The sequence below is a fragment of the Zootermopsis nevadensis genome, unplaced genomic scaffold (genome assembly GCF_977971745.1).
Source record: "Zootermopsis nevadensis isolate Lab colony 2312 unplaced genomic scaffold, Znev_1.0 Znev_ptg000011l, whole genome shotgun sequence".
NCBI classification, from domain to species: Eukaryota; Metazoa; Arthropoda; class Insecta; order Blattodea; family Termopsidae; genus Zootermopsis; species Zootermopsis nevadensis.
Genome location: NW_028259143.1, coordinates 15,949,031 through 15,962,957, shown reverse-complemented (window position 1 = coordinate 15,962,957; position 13,927 = coordinate 15,949,031). Strand labels below are relative to the sequence as shown.

Sequence of the window (13,927 nt, the reverse complement as noted above, 5' to 3'; positions counted from 1 at the left end):
CGTCATCAGAGTATGAAGATTTCTGTCTTCCGGGTTGTTGCGCTGTGTAGTCTGGTCGATGTTAACCAACGTTTCAGAGGTCATACTGCCTCCGTCATCAGAGTATGAAGATTTCTGTCTTCCGGGTTGTTGCGCTGTGTAGTCTGGTCGATGTTAACCAACGTTTCAAAGGTCATACTGCCTCCGTCATCAGAGTATGAAGATTTCTGTCTTCCGGGTTGTTGCGCTGTGTAGTCTGGTCGATGTTAACCAACGTTTCAGAGGTCATACTGCCTCCGTCATCAGAGTATGAAGATTTCTGTCTTCTGGGTTGTTGCGCTGTGTAGTCTGGTCGATGTTTACCAACGTTTCAGAGGTCATACTGCCTCCGTCATCAGAGTATGAAGATTTCTGTCTTCTGGGTTGTTGCGCTGTGTAGTCTGGTAGATGTTTACCAACGTTTCAGAGGTCATACTGCCTCCGTCGTCAGAGTATGAAGATTTCTGTCTTCTGGGTTGTTGCGCTGTGTAGTCTGGTCGATGTTTACCAACGTTTCAGAGGTCATACTGCCTCCGTCATCAGGGCGATGAATCGACTACAAAGTGCAATAACCCAGAAGACAGAAATATTCATACTCACCGCTGTGAAAACCTCAAATCTTACACAGTATTGTAATAGTTAGCGACGTTTCGGAGAAATACATCGCTTCCGTCTTCAGAATATACGTCTTTCCGGAGCGTTGCTGTAGCGTTCAACGGCACACTTAAGTCACGACAGAAAAGACGACAATCCATATATTTTCTTATCGTCATAGCTTGAAGTTGAACGGACGTTCCCTGTGGAATTTCGATCGATGAACGAAGGAAAGAGGACTGTAAATTTGTTTTCGCTCCACGTTCGTAGGATAAAAAAGGGCAGACAGAACATAGCGACAATACAACACCTCAACCACAAAATAAACTGACTCCTACTACTATTATTTCAGCCAAGGTGGTCTAGCGGTTAGAACGCTGGCCTTGTAATCCTGGGGTCTCGGGTTCGAATTTATAACTTGTGTTGGGCAAGGCCGTGGTCTAGGCAACACGGAGTTTTCCTCCGTGGCATCCCAACAATTACTCCATTCACACACACAGAAGAAGGCAATGGCAAACCACTTCTGGATCATCTGCCAAGAACGTATATGAACAGGTCCCAGTCCGAGAAAAGGATGGAAGGATCCTGTTCATAATATATGGACCTGTCGTCAGACAGAACACTAAATAATAATAAGATGAGGTGGTCTAGCGGTTAGAACGCTGGCCTTGTAATCCTGGGGTCTCGGGTTCGATTCCCGGCGGTGCCCGAATTTACAACTTGTGTTGGGCAAGGCCGTGGTCTAGGCAACACCGAGTTTTCCTCCGTGGCATCCCAACAATTACTCCATTCACACACAGAAGAAGGCAATGGCAAACCACTTCTGGATCATCTGCCAAGAACGTATATGAACAGGTCCCAGTCCGAGAAAAGGATGGAAGGATCCTGTTCATATGGACCTGTCGTCAGACAGAACACTAAGTAATAATAAGATGAGGCGGTCTAGCGGTTAGAACGCTGGCCTTGTAATCCTGGGGTCTCGGGTTCGATTCCCGGCGGTGCCAGAATTTATAACTTGTGTTGGGCAAGGCCGTGGTCTAGGCAACACGGAGTTTTCCTCCGTGGCATCCCAACAATTACTCCATTCACACACAGAAGAAGGGAATGGCAAACCACTTCTGGATCATCTGCCAAGAACGTATATGAACAGGTCCCAGTCCGAGAAAAGGATGGAAGGATCCTGTTCATATGGACCTGTCGTCAGACAGAACACTAAATAAATAAATAAAGTTCTGATGTTCTGAACAGACGTACGTCAGCTCAGTATCGTTGCCAACTGGAAGACGTCGCGCGAGTCAGGTTGTCAGAACTGGAATTTATTAGGAATTACGTTCTCTGGTATGACGACGAACGGCCACAGACTGCATGCATGCATAATGCACGTGCGAGGGGCTTACCGACATGCTACTCACATATACGTGCGATTTACCAGTTGAGGTATATTGTTAGCAGGAGGTAATGGTGGATCTAACAACGAAATGTGTCCAAATGCCGTCGTCGGAGGTTGGGGTGGTGGTGGTGGTAGCAATGTGGGGTCATCGGTGATGCTGCTGGAAGTAATGTTGAGGAACCACGTGTTCCACGAGGCACAGCAGCTGCAGCATAGGTCCAGAGCGGCTTGTCGCAGACCGCGGTGAAGCACGATGAAGAGTGTAGGGTTGACAAATGCGTGTAGGTACGCCACGTGAAGAGTTATCTGGAAAACAGGGAAATGTTTACTAGAAAACTGAACTCCCGTCTGCGAAGGTACTTATAATGTGATCACTCCGTGTTAAATCAACAAACTTTTGTGGCAAATTTTCGTGCTTGTGTTAAACGAATTGACGAAAATTACATTTTTATTTTCTCTGTGTCAATTAATTTCCGTGATACAGCGTTTTGAAATTTTCCATAAAATTTCATCTTCTCGTTCACTAAATCTCTGATACGTCAATTCTTAATCGAGTTACAGGACTCATTCATTTACCAATTTCATGTTCGCAAGTGGGGGAATCTATTTCGTAAGCTACTCACAATGTTTTGGTACATATCAACATTTTAACTCTGACCTTTGTGCGTCATTCAATTTTTGTTTCCCATAGCAATTCGTAATGGTTTCAATGCTTCTCTGGAAAATATCATCTTGGGACATGAAAATTATGAAAATATGTGGGTTCTTATGTGTGAATGCCAGTAATGCCTGTTGTGTGTTGGACGTTAGGTTAACAGGCCATCTACATATGAATTATTGATTTTCGTTTCAGTGTTTATTAAGAAACCACTACATGTTTCGACTTTAATTAGTCATCTTCAGGTGATTCTCTTTAAGTCTTTGAAACTAACATATGTGACTGTTAATTTGTATTGTTCGTGACTTAACCTCTTTATCGGGTGTTCTTACATAAATGAAAAATTAATTTTAATGTCGTAATGAATAAGCCTGCTTACTTGAAAAAAAGAACAGTCATCAGAAACTCAAGAATACGTGAACGACACTGGGATATTTGTGTTGCCTTTCTTAATAATGTTATATTACGTATGCAGTTAATTAAAAGTGACTTTCAACGTGTGTAACCCTTAGTTGTAAAGAAAATACGTAGCTCATCAACCCATTCATGCAAAGCGTACTCAAAAATCATAAAAATTCGGGGAAAATTAATTAAATATGGCTGTGCGTTTACCAGTAAGTAAGGTCAAAGGTCACGACCAAAATGGCAGTATGCTATAAAATATTATGAACAGCATATCAGAGTATAGACCCACTTAAAAATCTTTAACTTGGTGCAAGAATAAGGTTTTTACCTCAATTAGGTCCCGCGTTATACGCATTTTAGGGAAAAATATAAGGAAAGTTCAAAACTTAAATATGCAACAACTTGGAAATTAAAATTGGAACGAGGAGTTTTATGTTACTTTTCGGAATCGGTAGGCTTACAAAATTTAATTCAGATCCAAGGTGGCGTTGTCATCTCGCCAGGAAAGCAGGCCGGTTTATTTTCGTTAAACATTGTAACTCCAGTTACATTATAATTATTACAGATATTTAAAGATTATGTTATTCTGTATCTATGGCTGATAAACCACTATATTTATTTATTTATTCTTTATTTAACAACTATATTGCATCAAATGTTAGTATAATTTAACGAGTATTGATTTAAAAACGATATAAAATAATAATTCGTGGCTTAATTTAAGTTACAACATCAGAATTTGCATTGGGAGAGTGAGAAAACTCTCAAAACATTCGAGTGGCACGTCTAGGGGCCTAGATTTGAACCCAGGACCTACCGTATACAAAGCAGGAGAGTTATACTGGCCTGAGACGTTCGGTGTTAAATCATTCTTACAAATCACAGCGATGACTTGCTACTATATACTGCATTTTATTGTTTTTTCGTTAATTCGGCGTAACTCAGTGACTGGACGACCCGGGGTTCGATCCTCGAGAGGGACAGAGGATTTTTTTCCTCTAGCCTCTGCGTCCAGGTCGTGACGCTGACCACTCACCTCATCTAGCGCCGAGGTTAAGAATTAGTAGGAGCTACGTCTCCTCCCCTCCCAAGCACCTAACATGGCGTACAGCGTGACAGCTTTACTTTTCCTTATTGCTGTGTTGTTTTAGGAATTAGACCTCTCAGTTTTGTTAAATGCAAAGACGGTGTCAAATACCTCGTAACCAAGTTGGTTTCCTAGGGCAGGATGATGGACGAGTGTGACAAAGAAGAGCGGACCCCAGAAAAGAATGTAGGCGGTGGTAATGACCAGGAACATTTTCACTCTCTCAACTCCTTCTCGTTCCATTCGACGCAAGTAGTTGCGCATGCGTCGTTGCTCGCCAATTGCCCCGCTTCCACAGTTCTCACGAGGCTGTACAGAAAATAGACATTTATTATTGTCCTGACGCTTCTGAGGAATGCTTAGAAGCCGGGAGGAATATTTGCTTGAAGATTCAGGTACCTGCGTGTTGTAATATGAATGTGCTGCATTGCATTATTTTATAGAGCCACGGTGGTCTAGCGGTTAGAACTCTGGCCTTGTAATCCTGGGGTCTCGGGTTCGATTCCCGGCGGTGCCCGAATTTATAACTTGTGTTGGGCAAGGCCGTGGTCTAGGCAACACGGAGTTTTCCTCCGTGGCATCCCAACAATTACTCCATTCACACACAGAAGAAGGCAATGGCAAACCACTTCTGGATCATCTGCCAAGAACGTATATGAACAGGTCCCAGTCCGAGAAAAGGATGGAAGGATCCTGTTCATATGGACCTGTCGTCAGACAGAACACTAAATAATAATAAGATGAGGTGGTCTAGCGGTTAGAACGCTGGCCTTGTAATCCTGGGGTCTCGAGTTCGATTCCCGGCGGTGCCCGAATTTATAACTTGTGTTGGGCAAGGCCGTGGTCTAGGCAACACGGAGTTTTACTCCGTGGCATCCCAACAATTACTCCATTCACACACAGAAGAAGGCAATGGCAAACCACTTCTGGATCATCTGCCAAGAACGTATATGAACAGGTCCCAGTCCGAGAAAAGGATGGAAGGATCCTGTTCATATGGACCTGTCCTCAGACAGAACACTAAATAAAATATAAATAAAGTATTATCGTATTGCTTTAATAGCTGATTTCCTGAGTATCGATCTTTTAATTGACTTATCTCGTCAGAATTTAATGAAATATGTAGTCGCTGAGGTACTGCAGAAATTTGTAATATTTTATCGAACCCGGAGGTCCCAGTCGAGAGCTAAATGAATCTGGTCTACACCCGCACTCCACAGTTCTTTGAAACCGTTAAGTGCCCTGGATTTGTCGTGTTATGCCGTCCCGCACAGCCTGTTAACGTCTCTTCCATGGCGTAGGATGAAAAATAGAAGAACGGCGTTCATTGGCGTGTCTAACCCAAGAAGGACACCAGTTCTAACACCCACTGTAATTATGAAATAAAGAATGCAGTTTTCATGTAAGAGTGTGTAACGATTATACTGCATAACACGTTGGACGCAATTCTGCGTTTACTCGGTGTAATAAGCAGTGTGTAAATCATTAACATACCTGTAGCCATTTTTTTTGAACTGTATTCGAACACAGGAACCGTTGGAGTCTTAGGATTTTAACTTACAGTAGAGTTCGTTCGGTAACGACCATTCTGTGGCAAGAAGTTTCTCGTTTCGAGTCTCAGTGGCTACTAAAGACGTTTCGAGGCGTGTTGTACTAATATGAGAAGGAAACCTTTTAATTTTATTCGCTAGTGGTCCATTTTATTACTGTCTACCCCATGAGAAGCCTCCATTTGCGGGGTTTGATAGTGTGTTTCTGCCTGCGGAGAACGTCCATGGCTGCTCCTTAAAACAGTTGAACCCGAAGGTTCATCACCGAATCAACGAAAGCCCTCCTGGGCCAACAAAATTCAGTCTCCTTCGACTCCTATCTCCCATAGATCCCGCCTGAGATTATCCTCCCATCTACATCTAGGTCTCCCTAGCGGTCTCTTCCCCTCAGGCTTCCCAAATAGTGGACCCAACCAACCAAATGACTCACGGAACCCGAAGGTTCATCACCGAATTAACCAAAGCCCTCCACCGGACCCTGTCCTGGGCCAACAAAATCCAGTCTCCTTCAACTCCTATCTCCCATAGATCCCGCATGAGATTATCCTCCCATCTACATCTAGGTCTCCCTAGCGGTCTCTTCCCCTCAGGCTTCCCAAATAGTGGACCCAACCAACCAAATGACTCACGGAACCCGAAGGTTCATCACCGAATTAACCAAAGCCCTCCACCGGACCCTGTCCTGGGCCAACAAAATCCAGTCTCCTTCAACTCCTATCTCCCATAGATCCCGCCTGAGATTATCCTACCATCTACGTCTAGGTCTCCCAAGCGGTCTCTTCCCCTCAGGCTTCCCAAATAGTGGACCCAACCAACCAGATGGCTTACGGAACCCGAAGGTTCATCACCGAATTAACCAAAGCCCTCCACCGGACCCTGTCCTGGGCCAACAAAATCCAGTCTCCTTCAACTCCTATCTCCCATAGATCCCGCCCGAGATTATCCTCCCATCTACGTCTAGGTCTCCCCAGCGGTCTCTTCCCCTCAGGCTTCCACACCTCTTGTCCCATCCATGCGCGCTACATGCCCCGCCAATCTCATTCTTCTCGACTTAATCACCCTGACAATATTGGGGGAGGAGTACAGAATTTCTTTAACATACATTTTAATATTATACTGTCTTCTGAACTGTTTCTTCCTTTTGAGTTTCCCACCTGTTCCTGTTTATTCATTTCTCTCACCCGACTTGTATTTACTTAGGAGCACAAATTATGAAGCCGGCATTTCCCCTAGATAAATCCCCGAAGTCCCTCTCAGTGTCTGTATAGAAACGAGGCCCTGACTTTCAGTGTTTCGTGTAATAATCTTATTGATAAAAATTATTTGAACGTATTTACAACTCGCATTTTTAGAATTGTTTATTTCTGTTTGTTAATACCGTTCCTACATATTTGCACTTTGAAGCAGTGTTGGGCAATTTCATGATGACGATGATAGTAACAAAGCGATGAGAGTTTCTTTGCAGTACAACGCGATAGATAAATTGATGGTACGTTTTCGATTTCGAAACCACGACATAAGGAAATTATCAGTGTGTAGAAGAAGATCTGTGATCAAAGATTACAGCACTCGAGTACTTACCACCGCAGAAATAAACTGTTACGCAATTCGACTTCGTGTCCCGGGGACCGGCTATCCGGACTGATGATTTCCTGTTTTTATCTGTTTTTCAGACAGACGCCGCTGTAGGATCGTAAATTAGGCCACAGACGTTTTCTGTCGTGTTTTTTTTCTTCAAATTCATTATTCATCAATCAGCCTGTCATTCGACTATCTTTAATCTTAGATAATGGCAGCATCGTTTAATAAACCACTAATAAAATAGATTATTAAACCCCAAACTCCATTGTCTGCCTGACTGGATTCTGGGACAGACGGACATACAGTGAAATCCTACATAAAATCATGTACGAGGTGCGATCGGAAAGTTTACAGACTGTGTCAATAGAGGGCGAACCGGATGTAGTAGGAGCTTCTGCCGCTAGGGGGTGCGGCCTACATTCATAGTGAATCAGTGTGCCAGCCGGCATCATCGAATTAGTATTTGTTTCTTAGTTACGGGCGTTTTGTTAGTGCATTACACCGACCCTCCTGCGATTTCGGAATGGCGGATTTTCATGAACAAATCAAATTTTGCCAAAGACTCGCCAGAACGGCTACCGAAACCTATGAAATGCTAAAGCAAGCATTTGGGGAGTCCGCAATGGGTCGTGCACAAACTTTTGTGTGGCATTCACGTTTTAAAAATGGCCGAACCTCTGTCGATGATGACGAGCGTTCTGGACGACCATCTTCGAGCACAACGTCCGAAAATGTTACGAAGATCGACGTCGTACCATCAACGACTTGTGCGACATTGTTGGGATAGGCTATGGGACCTGTCAGCTGATTCTAAAGGAAGAACTCCACATGCGACGCATCCTGTCTGAGGACCAGAAGCAGAATCGACTTGACTTCTCGTTTGTCAGGAGCTCAAAGATCTTGCAAGAACCGACCCCAACTTCCTTTCTAAGCTCCGTGTGACTTCTTCCTCTTCCCAAAGATGAAAATTCAGCTAAAGGGAAGGAGATTTGAGACGATAGAAGAGATTCAGACAGAATCGCAGATGGTGCTTGACAGGCTGACAAAGAAAGATTTGCAGGGATGCTTCCAGGCTTGGCAGCGGCGCTGGGATCGTTGTGTTCACTCCCAGGGGAACTACTTCGAGGGTGATGTATGAATTTAATACCTGAGATATGTGTACGGGTTTCTATAGGCGCAGTCTTGAAACTTTCCGATCGCACCTCGTATGTTATTGAAGCAGGGTTCTGTACTGTCCGTAGGCACTGGATATTTTTAGAGCAGTGTTAACACGTGCCCCCAGCCCGACCCTTTGTCGTGTGTTTGACTTTCGACCGCCCCGAGCCCCGACGAAGTACCACTTGTTATGCAGTGACGATAAACCCGACTATTTGGAATCTTTTATGTTCGCTTACCCGCTCCGTAGCTTCGTTTCCATGGCGTAGCGCTGAAGAACCAGAAGTGACGCTGACCAGCGTCGTCACGAGTTCTGCAACCCGCACAGCTTCGACGTTCGCTTTGGTCAGATCTCTATGCAACTTGTGTAAATGAAACAGTGTTAACACAACACAGATAGCGTTGATTACTATCCACAGAACGTTAAGCACGTAGTGCCTGAAAGGTCCATGTACCAGTGGGCAGCTCGGGGCATTATGCCCGGTCTCTGAGTTAGCTGCTAGCGCCCCGCTTAAGAATGTAGGCCCGAGGTTGATTGTGATACTCGCGAACCATATCATAAAAGTTCCGAATAAGACGCACTGCGGAGAGTCCATCAGGAGAGGGGCCGTGAGGTCTGCCTCGTCCTCGTCGCCCTGGGGGAACACTGGCGAGTCGTTGAGCACTGTAGTGAGCATGTTGACTGTCGACACGGTTACCAGAAGTAGAAATGCCGTCTCTACCAGAGAACACTTGTTGACGGGCTGGCACCTGAAGATGCTAATTCCCAGTGGTATTAATATGGCGGCCCGCGCACAGTCCACCAGAGCTTGGTGGAACAACAGCCCTTGTGACCATCTGAAAGGAGAACGTTGTTACTAACAAGGAATGGAACCACGTGCATTACCGAAAACGCTTAGTCATATAATATTATGGGCCAATGATACGGTACCAGGACATTCACTGATCAGGGAATTTTCTCCGTGGTTATATTAGATTACATTGAATTATCTGGAGGTTCTGCTGTCAGTATTTTCGTTAAGAACCATTTTGTATTTTGTATTACTTTTATTAAGTACGGTGTTAATGTAAATTAAAACGGTTATTAATTAGCTACGAAATATTGGATGTCTTCAGAATTGTTGTGTGTCAAAGTTAGATTTCGAGTGGAATTTGCTTTTTAAAAATTTTAAGAACAGAGGTAATTTACGTAAATAGGAGTGTCTGTAAGGTTTGGTTATTTCCATTAAGATTTGTTTTTGATTGGGTGATATTAATTTCTTATTGTGTCTCGTTCTTACATAAAATATTTCACTGCCTTGCTTTTATTATCTTCAATGGAGAAAATATTGTCATGCCATTTCATTTGATGCAAGTAGACTACATTTGATTTGTCGTTATTCTTGAAGTGTCTCCCACGAATACTGTGAGTGTACCTCAAGTATTTATTCAAGTTTTTTATAGTGTTCTGTCTGACGACAGGTCCATATGAACAGGATCCTTCCATCCTTTTCTCGGACTGGGACCTGTTCATATACGTTCTTGGCAGATGATCCAGAAGTGGTTTGCCATTGCCTTCTTCTGTGTGTGAATGGAGTAATTGTTGCGATGCCACGGAGGAAAACTCCGTGTTGCCTAGACCACGGCCTTGCCCAACACAAGTTATAAATTCGGGCACCGCCGGGAATCGAACCCGAGACCCCAGGATTACAAGACCAGCGTTCTAACCGCTAGATCACCGTGGCTCCTGGTCCTAGGTTAGGGGCGATCGAACCAGACAAAACGTCATTCCATCTCGGATACAGATACGGAGGTTAGGTTGAATAAAATATTCTAATTCTTTCCCTAGCTACTGCTACGAGCAGGGTTGTAGCAGCTAACGCTACCCGTCGCCACTTCCGGGGGAATTAGAGCAGGGAGTGAAGACATTTGCAACCTGTGGTAGAAGTGGTTGAGTTCAGTCACCCCCTCTGGCTGCAATGCAACTTAGGGTTTGCAACAGGTGGAGGCTAGTGATGAGTTTTGACCTCTCAGCTAGCCCGTGTTACTACACGGTTCATTGCAGGAAAACATGCACGTTATGAATCTCCGTTCGTTTCAACGGATATTGTGACGATATTTTAGTGTTAATTAGCTGTGCTTGACGAATTATGTTTTTAACCAGCATTTTAAACTTTGAAGTTTGCTTTATGTACGCCTATATCACTTCTTATCTTATATCTGAACAGGAAAGCGGCGATATTCGATTGTGGCCGATTTCAAAGCTGTATAAAGAATAATTCTCACTCGATTGTCGCTTTTATACTCTTGTAACGCTCTGGAAGGAGCCACGGTGGTCTAGCGGTTAGAACGCTGGCCTTGTAATCCTGGGGTCTCGGGTTCGATTCCCGGCGGTGCCCGAATTTATAACTTGTGTTGGGCAAGGCCGTGGTCTAGGCAACACGGAGTTTTCCTCCGTGGCATCCCAACAATTACTCCATTCACACACAGAAGAAGGCAATGGCAAACCACTTCTGGATTATCTGCCAAGAACGTATATGAACAGGTCCCAGTCCGAGAAAAGGATGGAAGGATCCTGTTCATATGGACCTGTCGTCAGACAGAACACTAAAATAAATGAAAATATCGCTCTGGAGTAGGCCTTTATTTTGAAGAGTGAAACTACGCTGAACTTATGTGTTGTAATAACGCTGAAGCTGTGTAATAATGGTCTCTTAGAAAGGAAAACACTCACCAATAAAAGCTGCAGGTTTTATCTCTCCAATCTGTTTCTCATCGTGCCAAAGATATTTAGCGAGCACAGAGCAGTTCTGTTTTTCAAAGCATCGTAAGCCCGTATCCAAATTCAGTACGTCACTGTGCGATTTTAACAATTCAACACACAACTTATTCACTAATGCGTACTCATTTCGCCGGAACGAAATTGATTTTGTTGTTCCGCGAAACAGAACAGTCGAAAGCCAATTTGTGCGGATTACAAAATGTTTTGCGCTCCAAAAATTGGGATTATGATGCATTGTGTGGTCTTTGCTGTACCCAGTGACCAGGCATTTATGTAGATTGTAACTGAGCTGGGGGTCTGATCTCGTGACCCTCGAGACGTCGAAAACGAGCAGAGAGAATGTTGGTTCGGAGCGTCCCGTTTGTTACAAGGCGTCGGCGTTCGGTAGACGCACTGCGAGGTTGAATGAGCTAATTTTATCTGTAATAATGTATCTGAGCGGGTCAGGGGGTCTCAGCCCCTGTCCCGCTGAAGTCTTCTGTTTGCCCGATGCACAATGTTGCGTCACGCTGTGTAATTAAAATAGAAGATGCGGTCATTAAATATTTTATGTGGGCAGATGATTAGATAGCAGATCAACAGGGTTCTTACTCAGATTTTACCAGATTAATCCGTGTAGCCTGTTCGAGTTCACAATTGTGTGAATTCGTGATTCCGTTTAGACTTTCCCCCCCCCCGTGGAATCGGCCAATCTGTAGGCCTGGACCTACTAAGGTCACAAGACATAACAAGTGCTGAAAAATGTAATCCGTACCGGAATACACAAAATTTCCACACTCGTTCTTTGCAGAGTTTTGATTTTAAATACATCCAACTCCTCCCAATTTTTTTTAAAACGTTTCCCAAAGTAACTAAAGTAATGCAACCCACCTTAACCCAAAACCAACGTAATCTACCTTTGTTACATGGTTACCTTGGTTACCGTATGGATACGAGGTGCGATCGGAAAGTTTCAAGACTGCGCCTATAAAAAAAACCCGTACACTTATCTCAGGTATTAAATTCATCCATCACCCTCGAAGTAGTTCCCCTGGGAGTGAACACAACGATCCCAGCGCCGCTGCCAAGCCTGGAAGCATCCCTGGAAATCTTTCTTTGTCAGCCTGTCAAGCACCATCTGCGATTCTGCCTGAATCTCTTCTATCGTCTCAAATCTCCTTCCCTTTAGCTGAATTTTCATCTTTGGGAAGAGGAAGAAGTCACACGGAGCTAAGGAGGTTGCGGGATGACGGCCATGGTGTTTGAGGCCAAAAACTGCCGAACTTTGAGGGCGGTGTGCGCTGGCGCGTTGTCATGATGCGTCGCATGTGGAGTTCTTCCTTTAGAATCAGCTGACAGGTCCCATAGCCTATCCCAACAATGTCACACAAGTCGTTGATGGTACGACGTCGATCTTCGTAACATTTTCGGGCGTTGTGCTCGAAGATGGTCGTCCAGAACGCTCGTCATCATCGACAGAGGTTCGGCCATTTTTAAAACGTGAATGCCACACAAAAGTTTGCGGACTCCCCAAATGCTTGCTTTAGCATTTCATAGGTTTCCGTAGCCGTTTTGGCGAGTCTTTGGCAAAATTTGATGCACACGCCATTCCGAAATCGCAGGAGGGTCGGTGTAATGCACTACCAAAACGCCCGTAACTAAGAAACAAATGCTAATTCGATGATGCCGGCTGGCACACTGATTCACTATGCATGTAGGCCGCACCCCTTAGCGGCAGAAGCTCGTACTACATCCGGTTCGCCCTCTATTGACACAGTCTTTAAACTATCCGATCGCACCTCGTATCTCCGGGTCTCTGAAGCCAACGACGAAATTAACGATGTCGATTTGTTCGAAGTTGTCTCTTGTCATCTTACATGTTCGTCTTGTAACTTAAGTCCATCCCGAGACGAATGAGGTCCTTTGCAAAGTATGCATGTGGGGAGGGGGGGGATAAGATACGTGCGGATTTGAACTGTCGTCTGGTCTTGGCGTTAGGTTACCGCGGCATGCAGACATCCAGTTGTGTAAATTGTATTGTTTACCCTGACGTTGCTAATGATCCTATCTACACGCCCAGGAGGAAAATTTTACATCAATTCGCGTTCTTATTCGGACGAGGCCGATATATTGGCGCATTTTGCTAAAATAGCTGATATAACGAGTCAGGTATCCGGTTACATCACTTCCGGTTTGGTATTTGGAACTTTTAAAGCGCTTTATTCTTATTGCACTGAGTGTACATGGCAATTGGCTGTTTTTTATGCTACGAGGTTTTAAATGCAGATAAGCAATTCTGCATGAAAGAATTAGGAGAGTTTTAACCTACATTTCGCTCATGTAGAACCGTAGTTCTGCACCACACGTGTTGAAGCCTACCTGTTTGTAGTCTACGTCGGCCTTTTCGTGGTGTTCATGAGTGACTTGTATGGGTCACTATTTTTTTCACACTAATAGTTGAATGTATTCACCATCCTCACACCCCACATCTGACCCCATGGAGTACAACCATTCCAGAGATTTTATTTGTAGTGTTCTGTCTGACGACAGGTCCATATGAACAGGATCCTTCCAACCTCTTCAGGTTGTCAGGGACCTGCTCATACATATATACATTCTTGGCAGAGATGATCAGAAGTGGTTTGCCATTGCCTTCTTCTGTGTGTGAATGGAGTAATTGTTGGGATGCCACGGAGGAAAACTCCGTGTTGCCTAGACCACGGCCTTGCCCAACACAAGTTATAAATTC

General features: G+C 44.3%; 2 protein-coding genes across 3 annotated transcripts in view; one reads left to right on the top strand and one right to left on the bottom strand.

The window, feature by feature from the left end:
* LOC110831388 (midasin) overlaps positions 1–13,927 on the top strand; it is a 293,633-nt gene that overhangs the window by 62,443 nt on the left and 217,263 nt on the right. The gene's annotated exons all lie outside the window — the stretch shown is intronic.
* The window catches only part of LOC110831392 (uncharacterized), a 79,787-nt gene that overhangs the window by 9,163 nt on the left and 56,697 nt on the right, over positions 1–13,927 (bottom strand). The window contains exons 4-6 of one of the 2 annotated variants that reach the window (XM_022067319.2): positions 8,678–9,275; positions 4,264–4,461; positions 2,042–2,308 (exon numbers count right to left, since the gene is read on the bottom strand). In XM_022067319.2, the coding sequence (XP_021923011.1) occupies positions 2,042–2,308; positions 4,264–4,461; positions 8,678–9,275 (1,063 nt within the window). Of the gene's footprint in view, positions 1–2,024; positions 2,309–4,263; positions 4,462–8,677; positions 9,276–13,927 lie in introns of both variants that reach the window. The other variant, XM_022067320.2, reaches the window with a different exon arrangement.